The 14,556-nt window shown below is 39.8% G+C and overlaps 1 protein-coding gene across 1 annotated transcript in view; it reads left to right on the forward strand.

The window, feature by feature from the left end:
- Positions 1 to 14,556, forward strand: part of Itpr1 (inositol 1,4,5-trisphosphate receptor type 1) — a 336,388-nt gene that overhangs the window by 169,542 nt on the left and 152,290 nt on the right. Inside the window, exons 20-30 of the mRNA XM_087181363.1 lie at positions 288 to 482; positions 3,157 to 3,408; positions 3,906 to 4,047; positions 5,061 to 5,241; positions 6,366 to 6,553; positions 8,678 to 8,816; positions 9,457 to 9,526; positions 11,868 to 12,033; positions 12,110 to 12,280; positions 12,836 to 12,901; positions 13,631 to 13,768. Coding sequence (XP_087037489.1) covers positions 288 to 482; positions 3,157 to 3,408; positions 3,906 to 4,047; positions 5,061 to 5,241; positions 6,366 to 6,553; positions 8,678 to 8,816; positions 9,457 to 9,526; positions 11,868 to 12,033; positions 12,110 to 12,280; positions 12,836 to 12,901; positions 13,631 to 13,768 — 1,708 coding nt within the window. The remainder of the gene's footprint in view (positions 1 to 287; positions 483 to 3,156; positions 3,409 to 3,905; positions 4,048 to 5,060; positions 5,242 to 6,365; positions 6,554 to 8,677; positions 8,817 to 9,456; positions 9,527 to 11,867; positions 12,034 to 12,109; positions 12,281 to 12,835; positions 12,902 to 13,630; positions 13,769 to 14,556) is intronic.

The following is a 14,556-nucleotide window of genomic DNA, read 5'->3' on the forward strand; positions in this document are numbered from 1 at the left end:
AACCTCATCCCTGGCTTCTGCCTATTAGGTCCTACTAACACTTCTTCCTTTCAGTTATTACAAGCAAAAAGCTCTCCAGATATTGCCAGATGTCTTCTGTTGAGCAAAATCACCTTAGTTGAGAACTCACTGAGTTAAAGTACATGAAGAAGTTCATGTTTGGGTGTTTATGATCTGCAAGTGAGGGAAGTAAAAAACTGGCTTTCTGTGTATCTTTATGCTGAAGGGGAAGCTAGATTTCAAAAGATTGTAAAAAATAATGAGTTTGCCCTCCTATTCTTTTCTAGGTTGGTTCTTTCTCGTTTTGAATTTGAAGGTGTTTCTACTGGAGAGACTGCTCTGGAAGCGGGAGAAGATGAGGAAGAGGTGTGGTTGTTTTGGAGGGACAGCAACAAAGAGATTCGTAGTAAGAGCGTCAGGGAATTGGCGCAGGATGCTAAAGAAGGACAAAAGGAAGACCGAGATGTCCTCAGCTACTACAGGTGAGTTGGGGAATGTGTTGGGCTTGGGCTGAGGTATCTCACAAGAGTGGCTGTGAGGAATATATTGCTTATTTGATTGCTCAGCAAGTCAGAAATCACAAGGTATCATCTGATAATGTTGTCTAGCAAAAAGTCAGATGTATGTTTTATGAGTTTAGAGGGCAAGTTTTCACCAGTGCTTAGTCCATTGATAGTTGGGTGTGTCTAGTTCCTGGGAAGGAGGAGGGCTTGCATCTGCTGCTAGTGACAGTTTATCTTTAAGCAACATGGCACATATATATTGTAGTAGTTAAGAGTCTGGCTTTGGGGTTAGACTGTATGGGTTCAAATCCTGACCTCTTAATAGTTTTTGACTTTGGTAAAGTCTGACCTTACGCTCTAGTTTATCTGCAAAATAGAGCTTTACAGACAGAGCTGGAAAAAAATGCCTCTCTGTGAGTACATACATCTGTATTTTTATCTGCCTGTATATATGTCTATACAAATGTATTGATAAAAATCATGAGTTTATACTATATCCCTAATCTGAAAACCTGAAATTGAAATCTGAAACTTTTTGAGCCTAAACTTGATGCTCATATAGCTTTAGATTTTAGAGCATTTTGGATTTTCATATGAGGGATACTTGATATTAGTAACGTCTTTGCAAGTATTCCGAAGACTCAAAAGACCTCAAAATCTGAGGTCCTCAGATTTGAATCAGATTTTGAATAAAAAAACCTCAAAATCTTGATACTTTGGTCCCAAGCGTTTTCAATAAGGGCTACTCAGCTTAAACTTTTAATTCCATTTCAACCCCACAGGGTTCTGTCTAGCCTTCACTCTTCCCATTTTAACTCCCTGTGCTACCACTGTTGTTGGGCTGTTCACCTGTGTGCTTATGGCCATTGAATGTCACCAGAGTACCCAGTGTCTCCTTTATGCTAATTCTATGCCTACTAGCCCTGCCACCTGAAGTGACAGGGAAAGGAAAGAAAAGGAGGGAAGTGAGGTCATACATACTTTTAAAAGAAAAAGGAAGGAGGCCGGCTGGGGATCTAGCTCAGTGGTTCTGCCACTTTGCCTCGCAAGGGCAAGGTCCCAAGTTCAATCCCTGGTACCAAAAAAAAAAGAAAAAGGAAGGGTAGATAAAGTAGTATTTTTAGTTCTTTTAAAGAAAATAAATGAAGCTTTGCAGTTAAAATGTCTTTTTTACCTCCTGTATTCTACTCTTTTTTCTTCCATTCATATATATGATGTTCATCCTTCAATTTTTGTGTTTACATTCTACTGTGTGTATGCACCCATAAATCATATATAATATTTTTACTTCTTAAAATTTTTATATAAGTGCTACCCTTTATCAAATATTCTGAACTTTGCCTTATTTATTCAATATTGTTTCTAAAATTATCGATATGAGTAGAGGTAGATCATTTCCTTGATTTTTGACTGTTGAATGGTTTTCTATTTTATTGAAGTGCCACATTTTTATCTAGGTTTGATATACCATCATATACCACAATTGAATTTTTTTTTTTTTTTTTGGTACCGAGGATTGAACTTGGGTCCTTCCACTTGCAAGGCAGGTGGCTAAATCCCCGGCCCCCACAATTGAATTCTTAATGTCAGGAAACATCCTCATTCAAGTTTGTGTAAACATATGACTTTGTTTTCCACATCAGGAACTGGATTGGCAGACACTCATTTTAAAAGTTACTAACTAGTCCTAAATTGGATATTTCGGTGTACAGTCTCACAAGTTGTACATAGTAACTTTTGTTTCCGAATGTCTTTAAATATGGTAATGCTTTTTAATTTTTTAATCTTTTGAATGTAAAACAACGTCTAAAAATGCATTTTACTGGTATCTAATGAGGTTGAGGGTACTTTTAAATCATGGTTTGGTAATAAATTCAGAATCCAAAATTTGCCAGTTTGAAAGCTTATGGCTTTCTTATTAATTCATATTGCAAGTGTGTATACTCTTTTAATGCTTGATGAATCTCTAAAGTGAATGAGAAAGAAAACCTCAGTTATTCCAGTTCAGCTTAACAAAGTTCTCTTGTAATCAGATGAGGAGGAAAAGCAGTCTCTCACTTTTGTGCATGAAATATTTTTCATGTGTGTAGGAATTAAGAGTAACTTGTTAAAAAAAGAGTAACTTATAGAGATCCTAAAGAAACTACAGAATTTCTGATTAAACTTGATATGGATGATATCTTTAACATTTCCTGCATAATCTTTAATGTACTGCATAAAAGTACAACTAAAGAGATAGAACTGCACAGCTATCTGAAGGGGATAAAATAGAATTAAGATGTGTAACATGTACACGTGTACACAATGTACATGTATCAACTTCCCATGATTGTAATCATTATGTACTGCAATACTGCAAGCATGTATTAATAAAAAAAGATTGTAAAAGATAAGCAAGGGCACAGTAGAACAAAATAGTGACATAGTTGTAACACAGCTGGATAGACATGTCACTACTGGCTATTGACCTATACTCTCTGGCATACTGTGAATTTTTCCTTTATCCATCATCTAGAGGTGATGATGTTTAAGTTCAGATGGCCAAATGTCACTTTTGTGATAGTTGGGGCTGCCTGGATTACCCTGCTGTGTAGTTCCATTTGTCCTGAATGATTTCTGGAGCATGAGCCCCATGTTGTTTTTCTTTCCTCAGGTATCAGCTGAACCTCTTTGCTAGGATGTGTCTGGACCGCCAGTACCTGGCCATCAACGAAATATCAGGCCAGCTGGATGTAGATCTCATTCTCCGATGCATGTCTGATGAGAACCTGCCCTACGATCTCAGGGCATCATTCTGTCGCCTCATGCTTCATATGCACGTGGACCGAGATCCCCAAGAACAAGTGACTCCTGTGAAATATGCCCGCCTCTGGTCAGAGATCCCCTCTGAGATTGCCATTGATGAGTGAGTCTGGCTCCTTCTCTCTGTTAAGACCTTACAGCACTTTAAAACCTCATGCTTATGATGCTCTGTGCAGCAGTAGCTAAACTACCTATCGTCTAGTAGAATCTCAGAAGAAAGTTGGGTTTTTTTCTTTAAGCTTAAAATTGAGTGGTTGGAAAATATTATTTCATTCCTTAAGAAAGTAAGATTATGTTTTTGTATTTCTTGTTAATGTTTTCTTTCATTCTATGCATATTTGAATATGTACTGTCTGCCAAGATCAAGGAACATTAGTAACAAGCTAGAAAACTATTTCTGTGCCAGTGGGGGAAGACAGGCAATAAATAAGATAAATGACTAAAATATGTATGTGACGATGTGTGCTAAGGAGGGAAAAATAAAGAAGGGTCCAGGGATGGAAGCATTGGAGGATGTTGACTTTTGAGGTTGAGCAGCCAAGGAGAGCCTTTTTTGGAAGAACCTGACATTTTATGTCCTCTTTCCTCTTTTCCTTTCAGCTATGATAGTAGTGGTGCATCCAAAGATGAAATTAAGGAGAGGTTTGCTCAGACCATGGAATTTGTGGAGGAGTATTTGAGAGATGTGGTGTGTCAGAGGTTTCCTTTTTCCGATAAGGAGAAAAATAAGCTTACGTTTGAGGTAAGGCTTGATGAAATGATTTTTGTGTTTTATCTTCTTTCTGGTAGTCATTTTTCAATAGGGTAAATAGATATTTTGGAGGTGGTGATATTTATCATGATCCTGGAGTTCTGTAATTTTTTAAAAAAGGAATTCAACTCAGTTTTGTTCCTAAATAAAATAGTACTGATACCATTCACTTTGCCTAATAGTAGTTAGGCTCTTAAAAAGGGTATATTTAATATGCAGGGTATATTTAATAGTGTAAAAATGATAGAACATTGCATTTGTTTTGTGTTTTATATTAAAAATGACAGGAGAGAAACAGGCTGTCCATGGGATCTGCCATAGATTAGTCATTTGAGAAACATAAAGACTTACTACTTTTGAATTAAGATGTGTCTCTGTGACCCCTTTTGCCTTTTGGGAGTTAAGTTCCTGAGACTTGTGCTGTTATTATCTATATCATGAATATTACTTGGCTTGCTAAGGTTTACCCTTGGGAAGCTGTGTGCACATAGTGATTAGTTCAGTCTTTTACTACCTAGCCATCAAAGCATTGGGCCAGGGATTTAGCTCAGTGGTTCCACCGCCTGCCTCACAAGTCCAAGGTCCCGAGTTTGATGCCTGGTACCCAAAACAAAACAAAACAAAGCATATGAGGAGCTTTGCAGAGGAGCTTGGCATGTTTTCATTTCATATTTTTCCTCTTTGTAGAACAATATCAAATGTGTCAGACTTCATGGTGCATGCCTATAATCCCAGCAACTCAGGAGGCTGAGGCAGGAGGATTGCCATAGTTCGAGGCCAGCTTGGACTACATATTGTGTTCAAGGCCAGCCTCAACTATGTAGCAAGACCCTGTTTCAAAACCAAACCAAACCCAAAATGAAATGTTACCAAAAATTGCGAGCTAAATGCATGCCTTCTCATTATAAAGAAGGTGAAATTTTGAAATGTGTTAACAAATCAACATCAGTTGGATTGGAAGCATGTAGCTTATTTAATACTATCTTCTTTTTTAAACACAATAGGTTGTAAATTTGGCTAGGAATCTCATATACTTTGGTTTCTACAACTTCTCTGACCTTCTACGATTAACCAAGATCCTTCTGGCCATACTAGACTGTGTACATGTGACGACAATCTTCCCCATTAGCAAGATGGCAAAAGGAGAAGAGAATAAAGGTAACAATGATGTGGAGAAGCTGAAGAGTGAGTATCTGATGGTGCCCGTACATCTGAGAGATGCCCTCACAGCCTTTCCTGTTATGCTCATGCCATGCTCATTGTGTGATGCTTTCTTTTCCTTGACCATTCCTTCCCACCTCTTCATTGTGAACATTTTCAAACGTAAAGCTGAAAGGTCCATGGACTCCTGATATCCATGACTGGAAATCAGTGATTACTAACATTTGGCTGTCTTGCCTTTGCATGTGTCTGTGAGTCTGTGTACACATTTCATAGAACAATTTGAAAGTTACCTAGTACTTTAAATGTTTGCCTCTCAATAATGTATGTCTCATCATTGTCTTTAATATTCATGAAGCCTTTTATAATATATGTTGAAATAATATCCAGGCTTGTATCTTTGTATTTGTTTCTACTTTGTGAATTCTTTATGAACAGGACTGTCTAGCATTGTATGTTTATTTCTTCCTCTGTTTTAGAATCAGTAAACATATAGTAGGGCTCATGTACCAATTGTTGTTTAACTGCTTTTCTATAGCTAGAAGAGAACAGAAAAAGTATATTGACTCATCTTACACATTTGCATCATTTTTTGCATACATAACATCATTCAATCCTATTGTTGAGCGTTTCTTCTCATTTAAATGTAAGGAAACAGCCTGAGAAGTACTGTAATATAATATACCCAACATCAGACACCTTTTGGTAGCAACACTGGGATCTATGCCTTATTAATGCTTACTCTCTAGTTTTGTGTACAGTAACAAGCTCATAGTTGGTGCCTAGTAAAATGGGCAAGTGAATTAATATACTCCTTTGGGTATATCAAAGCCTATGTTCTTTTCATTACTTCAGAAGTCTTCAGGGCTTTTTTTTTTTGGTTTTTTTTTTTGTTTTGTTTTTTGGTACTGGGGATCAAACACGGGTCCTTGCGCTTGCGAGGCAGGTGGCAGAACCACTGAGCTAAATCCCCGGCCCAAGTCTTCAATTTTTTATGGATATTAGTCTTTTCAGTTCTCCTGGGTCCTGAAAGTATATTGTTAAACTGGGAGATGTTAAATAATTTATCTCAAAGACCTCATGCACCTGCCAGATGTCATAGCACTCTCTACAGATGTCATGACCTTCATCTGTCCTGGCTCTTTCAGGCAGTAATGTCATGAGGTCTATCCATGGAGTTGGAGAATTGATGACCCAGGTGGTGCTCCGGGGAGGAGGCTTTTTGCCCATGACTCCTATGGCTGCTGCCCCTGAAGGCAATGTGAAGCAGGTGGAGCCTGAGAAGGAGGATATCATGGTCATGGACACCAAGTTGAAGATCATTGAAATACTCCAGGTATGGGGCAGGATACAGGGAGGATACTCTCGGAGACTGTGCAAATCTCTCTTTGATGGAGCTCATGACTTTCTGGGAATAAAATGGCAGAAATTTTGGCTCATCCCTTCATATCATTTATGAACTGGCTCCCGTTAATTCCTTCACTGTCATCCACTGGTTATTTCATCCCTTGTCCTTACAGTCGTACCAGGACTTCCTGTAGTTATTTTGGCTTTCCATCATCCTAGCCTCTTCGTGTATGCCCACGGCATCCAGCCTGTGCTTAGAATTCGTTCACTGTGCTTCTCTAGGTAGCTGAATTCCCTGCTTACTGTTTATAACTTAATTCATGCTTCCATTAAATTTGCAAAATGTTCCTCTTCCTTTCTCCTCCCATTCATTCATTCATTCATTCAGCAAATAATTCTTGAGACAAGTTATGTGTCAAGTCCCTCTGAGCACTGGGGAGCCAGCAATGAACCAAGTAGATTAAATTCCTGCTCCTGAAGCGTGTACATTTGGATAGGCAGCATAGGCATATATTTAAAACTCAGTGTCAAGGAGTGTTAAAACATAAAGGGTCAGGATGGTTTGGAAGCCACTGGGGGCCAGGGTAGGATGTTTTTGGATGGGATTATCAAAGAAGGCTTCTCCTGTAAGGTGATACAATCAGAGATGGGCCATGTGGCTATCTAGGAAGAGTTTCAAGACAGAGGGAACAGCAAATTCATAGACTCTGAAGTGGGAACAAGTTTGTAAACAGGTTAGGTTCAATAGGGAATAGGAGAAGATGAATCAAGTGGAATAAATACAGATTCTCTTTTGGACATCAGAACACTTAATAATTGTAGCATCATACCTACCATGTACCTACTCTTACCCTAATAGGTCTGATGTAAGTCTTTCCATTAAGGAGCAAATGACTTTGTTGAGGAATAGAAAATACCTACATGGAGCAGAAAGAGGTGAGCACAGGTTGTTGAGCTGAGAGCTGCAGTGAGGCTGAGAGAGTCTCAAACCTAGGACAAGCCCTTCCTTGTAGACTGGGTCCCATTTTGTCTTCCCCACAGAAGGACTTTGCTCTTAAAATTATTCTCTCCTATGCCAGCAAGTTCTGCCGGGTAACACAATTATTTCCATTTGCCATGTGAGCTTGCTATAATCTTACAATGTAAAAAAATTACAACACAAATGAACCTTTCCTGTTACTAAGAATTGCTCTCTGCCCATCATTCAACTTCTGTGTACATCTTTATAATCAATTCACCCAAAAGAGTTGCATGTATTTGCTCCACTTTTCAGCTCTCTGGATATCTTTGGCCTGTTCAAGTTGACACCTAAAGTAACTATCAGAGTTAGTTTTGTGTAATACTGAGTTTGAGGCTCTGGGAAGATACCAAGTGGGATATACAACAGTCAGTTGGAAACAGAGAGAGCTTGGTGAAAAGCCAAACATTTGTCTCCATCTGGGAGAAGTGACATTCCTGAGATTGGGTAAGGTTGCCAACTGGGCTAAGCAGAGGGCAAAAAGAAAAAGGAAGGAAGAGGTATCAGTAAGATCTTTAAATGCCAACTGGTTGATCTGTCTTTTTGGTTCTAGTAATAATCATGGGAAAAGTGACTGCTGGAATAGAGGGTAAGGGAATACAGGAAGTCAAAAAAAGGGAGCTCAGGGGTTTGTACGTAAATCAGAGTAAATAACTAGAATTATGTTGAAATATAAACCAACCTAATTCTCAGTAGTAAAAACAAAATTTCTCTGTTAGTTTTCTTAAGTACAAAGCAGCAGCTTCATTCTTCTCAGTGTTATGTTCTGAGTTGGCCTTTAGTATTTGTTAAAATGAAGTTGTATTTTGTGGAGGATGAAGGAATGAGTGATTTGTTAAATTGTTAAATTAATTGCCAGGATGTTGAAGTTTACACTATTAGCCAAAGATCTGTGGGCAGATTTGATATGCCCTATGGAAGTCTGCTGTTGTTAAAACAACTGTTGGACTCTAAGCCAAATATTTGGCTCACTTAGTGCTCAAGGTAATTGACGCAGCTGATACCAGGCCCAGCCAGAGTGCAGTGGCTTGGCAAAGTGTTAAAGGTGGTATGTTAATGTAACCAATCTGTTTCCATTTCCACTTGAATCTTTAGTTTATTTTGAATGTGAGGTTGGATTATAGGATCTCCTGCCTCCTGTGTATATTTAAGCGGGAGTTTGATGAAAGCAATTCCCAGACTTCAGAAACATCTTCCGGAAACAGCAGCCAAGAAGGGCCAAGTAATGTACCAGGTTAGTTATTTCAGAATGGAATTCCAGCCATATAATGAGACCTGGGTATAGCAAAAATTGGGGTCCAAACAGTATCTTCTAGAAAAAGAATAGAATGCAAACTTTTTTGAGGATTACTGTATTTTAAAGACAAGATTCTGGGACTTAATTTTGGAGGGACAAGAAAATAATGGAAAGGACCCACATTGCTTCAGAGGTAGATCTTATTTCCTCCTGTCTTGGATGTAAGACAACTGAGGTCTCTAGTGTTCAGGTTATCTATCACGTAGTCAGAAAAGAAACACAGTGACAACAACTCTCCAAGAAACTTTTATTTTTCACACTCCAGTTTAAATTCTGTTAGTTTTTGCCTGCCCAGGAACTAGTGGGGAAGGAAAAGGGCAGTAATAGAAATAATCCCTCTGCTGAGCCCCAAGCTTTCTTGGAATGAAATCATCACTCTTTAAAGGAGGAAAATGGCTGGAATGTGGGGGATTGGACAGTGTCATGTGGCTTAGCCTGGCACCATATCTTTGAAATACATGATTTTGGCAGGGTTGGGTCTTAGCCCAACAACTTTGCCCCTGTAAAACTTTTGGATAAGTTTACCAACAGTGTGTTTAGACTGCTGTATCTCAAATGGTATTGTCTACCTTTTCAGGTGCTCTTGACTTTGAACACATTGAAGAACAAGCAGAAGGCATCTTTGGAGGAAGGAAAGTATACTTTCAGTTACCCTTTTGTAGATGACTCTACAATGTGCAAGGCAGATCTTCTGTAACTCTCAAAGACTTTTCCTTGACCATACTAGTAACTATTTAGTCTTTGTGCTCAGGTTGTTTTACTGTTCTTTTGGAGCACTTCGTACTCAAATCATGGTTATCTTCAGTGGTTTGAGAGAGAGAGTGTGTGTGTGTTGTGTGTGTGTGTGCACACAGGTGTCTTTCCTTTCTAGGACCAGAAGGATTTAAGGAGGTGTCCCCAATGCATACATTACAAGATTACTTTTAAATTGTGAAGAGATAGATTCAAAAGAAAGACTAGAAAGAGAGACAGGGCTCTACATAGTGAGGTTACCAACATCATGTGCTTCTTCCACTGATGGGCTGTGGTTTTATTCCTGAGCTCCTTACAATCTATGAGTCAAAGACAACACAATCTGTTCTTTAATTGTTGCTAACGTGAATTCGTTTTTAAAATATGATATTGCTCAACTTTGACTTAGAACATTACTTTTATTGTGAACTCATATACCTACTAGCTTGAAATTTGGAATAAATACTCCACGTACTTCTTTTCTTTTCTTTTCGTTTCCTTCCTTCCTTCCTTCCTTCCTGGGAATCAAACTCAGGTCTTGAGCTTGCCAGGCAGGTTCTGTGCCGCTGAGCTACATCCCGACCCCCACACACATATTGCTTAGAGTCAACACACTTGGTTTGCTCATCTGTGGCTGCTCAACATCCTACCTCAGAAACCTGAAAGATTAGGGTACCTTACTTCTCATAGTGCCGTGAGTTGACTGGCACTAAGCTAGATGGTTTGTCATGCAGCTGTAGTGAAGTAATAACTGGGCTGATAAATCAAAGTTGTTTTACTCACTTTTCTGGCACCTTGGTATTTTTATGTATGAGGCTGGGATCTCTCCCCCTCTCTCTCCACATAGATAGTTTGTGCTTTTTTACAGCCTAGTGGCTGTAAGAGCACATATTCCAAGAGAACAAGCCACCACTATGCAGATGTTAATTATGGCTCTGCTTACACTGTGCCTGCTAATGTCCTATTAGTCAAAACTAATCCCGTGTTCAAGCCCAGTGTCACTGTGGAAGGGAACTACATAAAGATGTGAACACTACAAAGGCCCAATTTGTTAGGATCACCAGTGTTAACAGTCTGTCTTAACACTTAATATAAAACCTGTAAAATTTGAATTAATGATATATTTGTATGTTGCTAATACATTTACTGTGGTGGGAAATGTTTTTCTGAAACAAAATATTTTGAGTTCAGCATGACATCACCTGCATGTGCCATAAGACAACTCAGCTCACCAGCCATGTTCCTGAACAGCAGTGAACCTTCTTCACATCTTTTGGAGTACATAGCACAAATATAGATTCACATGTTCAGTCCCCGTTCTGCTTTTCTGTTAGCCTTTTTCTTGTTATCCATGAAAGTCTCACAGTTTGTCCTGCAGTTGATCATAGACACAATAGAGATGCTGATACATTAATTTACTAGTAGTGTCCAGTAGGCTATTTGATACAGGATATACCCATTAATTTTTTAATTATTTAAAGAAAATGGACATGTTATCATAGATACTGAGATAACCCCTGGTAATGTGTTAATTAATCCTACTTTGAAGAACACAATGAGTTGTTTTATTTTTTTTGGTACCAGGGATTGAACTCGGGACCTTCGGCTTGCGAGGCAGGCAGCGGAACCACTGAGCTAAATCTCAGGCCCATCACAATGAGTTTTATTGATTCATGGCAACACTGTTCAAAGTAGGGTCTGTTGGACACTGCTTATTACCAGTCACACAAGATAAATGCAGAACAGAGAGTCATGGCTTGGGCACTGTTATGGCCATTTGACACTGCAGTGGCATCTCAGTGCATGATCAGTGAACTTGGTATAGGCCAAGATATCTAACAGCTGCATACTAGAAATTTAACGGTCTGGTCTTACTATAGATAGTTTGATAAGCATTGAATTACAGAATCTTAAATAAAACAATAACTTAGTAGAAACTCATCCTTTTGAAGTTCTTGGACCATAAATGAAGTCCAGCAGAAGAAAACTCTTTAAGTCTCAGGAATCTGGTTTAATGCCACACTTGTTAGGGAAGGTAAGGGCTTTGGTTTAAAATTTGACAATGATAACATCCTACTTGTCCCCTCCCTTCCCAGACAGTATTATAGCTGAAGGTAAAGCAAGATTGCATTGTGAAGGGAGCTGATGAAATGTGAAGTCATGTGAGATGAAACAGTATTAGAAATGTCTGGGCCCTGGTATGTGAGTGAGAGTCTGTTGTTCACCCAGTCTCTCCCCTCTGATGTGCCTCTGCAGTGAGGAGAACACCCCACTGGACTTAGACGATCATGGTGGTAGAACTTTTCTTCGTGTCTTGCTCCACCTAACGATGCATGATTATCCGCCCCTTGTGTCAGGGGCCCTGCAGCTCCTCTTTCGGCACTTCAGTCAGAGGCAGGAGGTCCTCCAGGCCTTCAAACAGGTAGCTCCCCTGGTCAGTGTGTGTGTTGTCTGTTGGAGAAGCTGCTGTGTGCTTCTAATGGATTTCATTTGCTAAGGTTCAACTGCTGGTTACAAGCCAAGATGTGGATAATTACAAACAGATCAAACAAGACTTAGATCAACTGCGGTCCATTGTGGAAAAGTCTGAGCTCTGGGTTTATAAAGGACAGGGCCCTGATGAGATCATGGATGGTGCATCTGGTGAAAATGAGCATAAGAAAACTGAGGTGAGTAAGACCCAAGTCAGGCTGCCCAAGTAAAAAGATGCGCTTCTTAAAACAAGTATCCTCTCCTGTTCTTAGATAAAAGTATAGAGTATAGGGGCTGGCGATTTAGCTCAGTGGTGCTGCTGCCTGCTTCGCAAGCACAAGGTCCCAAGTTCAATCCCCGGTACAAAAAAAAAAAGTAGAGAGCATAGGATGGGCTTTATTAAGAGATATGCTTGTCAAGTAGTCAGAGTAACCACTGTTATCCTAGGAAGTAAGCTGCAAAATGAAAGTTCAGCCGTATCTTTGGGCCACCCTGGACCATGTAGATGAGACTTGGTTGTGGAGTGAATGATCACCAGCTTTCCCTTACAGAGTCCCTTGGGAGTGAACCTCTTCTCTAGCCATGGCCTGGCTTTGCCTCATCTTCCAAGGGAACTGAGTGTGAGGAGATGCTTTGGGCACAAACTCAGCATAACTGTTGGAAAATAGTACAAAACTCCCATAAAGGGTGGTGCTTTCCAGCACTCACCCATGAGTTGTACAAACCACAGTTGCGTTAATTTTGTTCTTTAGGAGGGGAATAACAAGTCACAAAAGCATGAAAGCACCAGCAGCTACAACTACAGAGTTGTAAAAGAGGTAAGTGCACATACATGCACCTTTTTTTTTCCTTTGTCAATTCTCTAAATAGCTTTAGTTACTGATATTCAAGTTGAATTCACAGTTTGGCCTTTTTCTTCATGTAAAATTTAACAGGGGAGAAAGTAGAGCTCATAGGTTGAGTGTATTGGTTTTAGCATCAGATCTGAATTTGAAGCCCAGCTCTGCCACTTACAATTTGTATGTCCTCAGTTTCTCACTTCTTAGATACACAATTTTTATAGGTACCACATATTTCTGAAGCTTTGTACTAGAATAAAAGATTGGCTGATGTAGTTGTTGAGGGTTTATCTCAGTGCCTGGCCCATAGCATCTACCAGGAAGAGCTGCAGTTCTTTACAAATCTTTGCATAAGGTGGTTCATAGTTGCAAGGTTGGGAGCCTAGTGGGTGTGTGATTTTTCACCCCAGAGCAAACTCAAGATCTTGGGAATTGATGCTGGGTCATACCATTTTAAAGTATCTATTTGAAATGGTTCCACTTGCTGTTGAAGCCAGATTCTGCTTACTCTAGAAGACATAGTCTTCCATGGATTTACTTTACTTCAGTTAATAGAGAAGACACATATGGAAGGCATGTCCCTGTTTTTAATGCATTTAATGCTTAGGTTTTAAATGCATTGAAATCCCCCTTTCCTCTTCATACTGCAATTTTTTTTCCAAATACAGTTCCTAGTTTTTTGAGCTTCATTAGTTTTCTCTCTTCCAGATTTTGATTCGACTTAGCAAACTGTGTGTTCAAGAGAGTGCTTCTGTGAGGAAGAGCCGGAAGCAGCAGCAACGACTGCTGCGGAACATGGGTGCACATGCTGTGGTGCTGGAGCTGCTGCAGATTCCCTATGAGAAAGTGAGTTGCCCTTGCCCAAGACTGCTGCTCCCAACGGTCAGCCAGGCCCCTAGGTTTCCCCAAAGGCTTCACACTTGGATGTTGTTGGTGAAGGCATGCAACTGATGTGATTATTGTGACTGTAAAGCAATTTCAGGTAATTTATTTAATGCAGACAATTTCCATTCTCAAAAACTCTGTCACGTGCTTGCAGACTGCTCAGCATGGGGCTGAGCCTTTACACACCTGAGCTCATGTGAACCTGCACACATACAGGTGAGATTTTGGTGGTGTCATCAGCCCCGCTGTAGATCAGGAAATGGTGGCTGAAACTTTCAGGATGCCACAACTGTGTATAGCGGGGCCTGCTCTGCTCCACTGGAGTCTGAGCCTACTTAGTTATACTCTGGAAGTCCCTGCACCAATGCCACCTTCTCACTCATGAGCACCCTGTGAATTCAGAGCATAGGCCTTTTAATAGATACAGTAACAAGCTTAATCCCCTTGATAGATCAGGTATATGGCTAACTTGGATTAATATAGGTGTGCATGTAACCCAAACTTTGACTGCCGTCTGTATTAGAACCAACAAGCTCATCTATCTTCCTTTGTGCAAAGAGTGTTAGGAGAGCTGGGCATGATGGCACATGCTTGTAATCCCAGCACTCTGGGAGGCTGAGGCAGGATGATCACAAATTTGAGTTCAGCCTGGGTAACCTAGTGACTTGGTGAAACCCTGTCTCAAAACCAAATATAAAGAAAAGGTGGGACATAACTTAGTGTGAGGGTCCTGTTTCAATCCCGAGTAC

This window comes from Heterocephalus glaber, unplaced genomic scaffold (assembly GCF_053883595.1).
Source record: "Heterocephalus glaber isolate CG9 unplaced genomic scaffold, H.glaber_assembly_v1.0 deba00001472, whole genome shotgun sequence".
NCBI classification, from domain to species: domain Eukaryota; kingdom Metazoa; phylum Chordata; class Mammalia; order Rodentia; family Bathyergidae; genus Heterocephalus; species Heterocephalus glaber.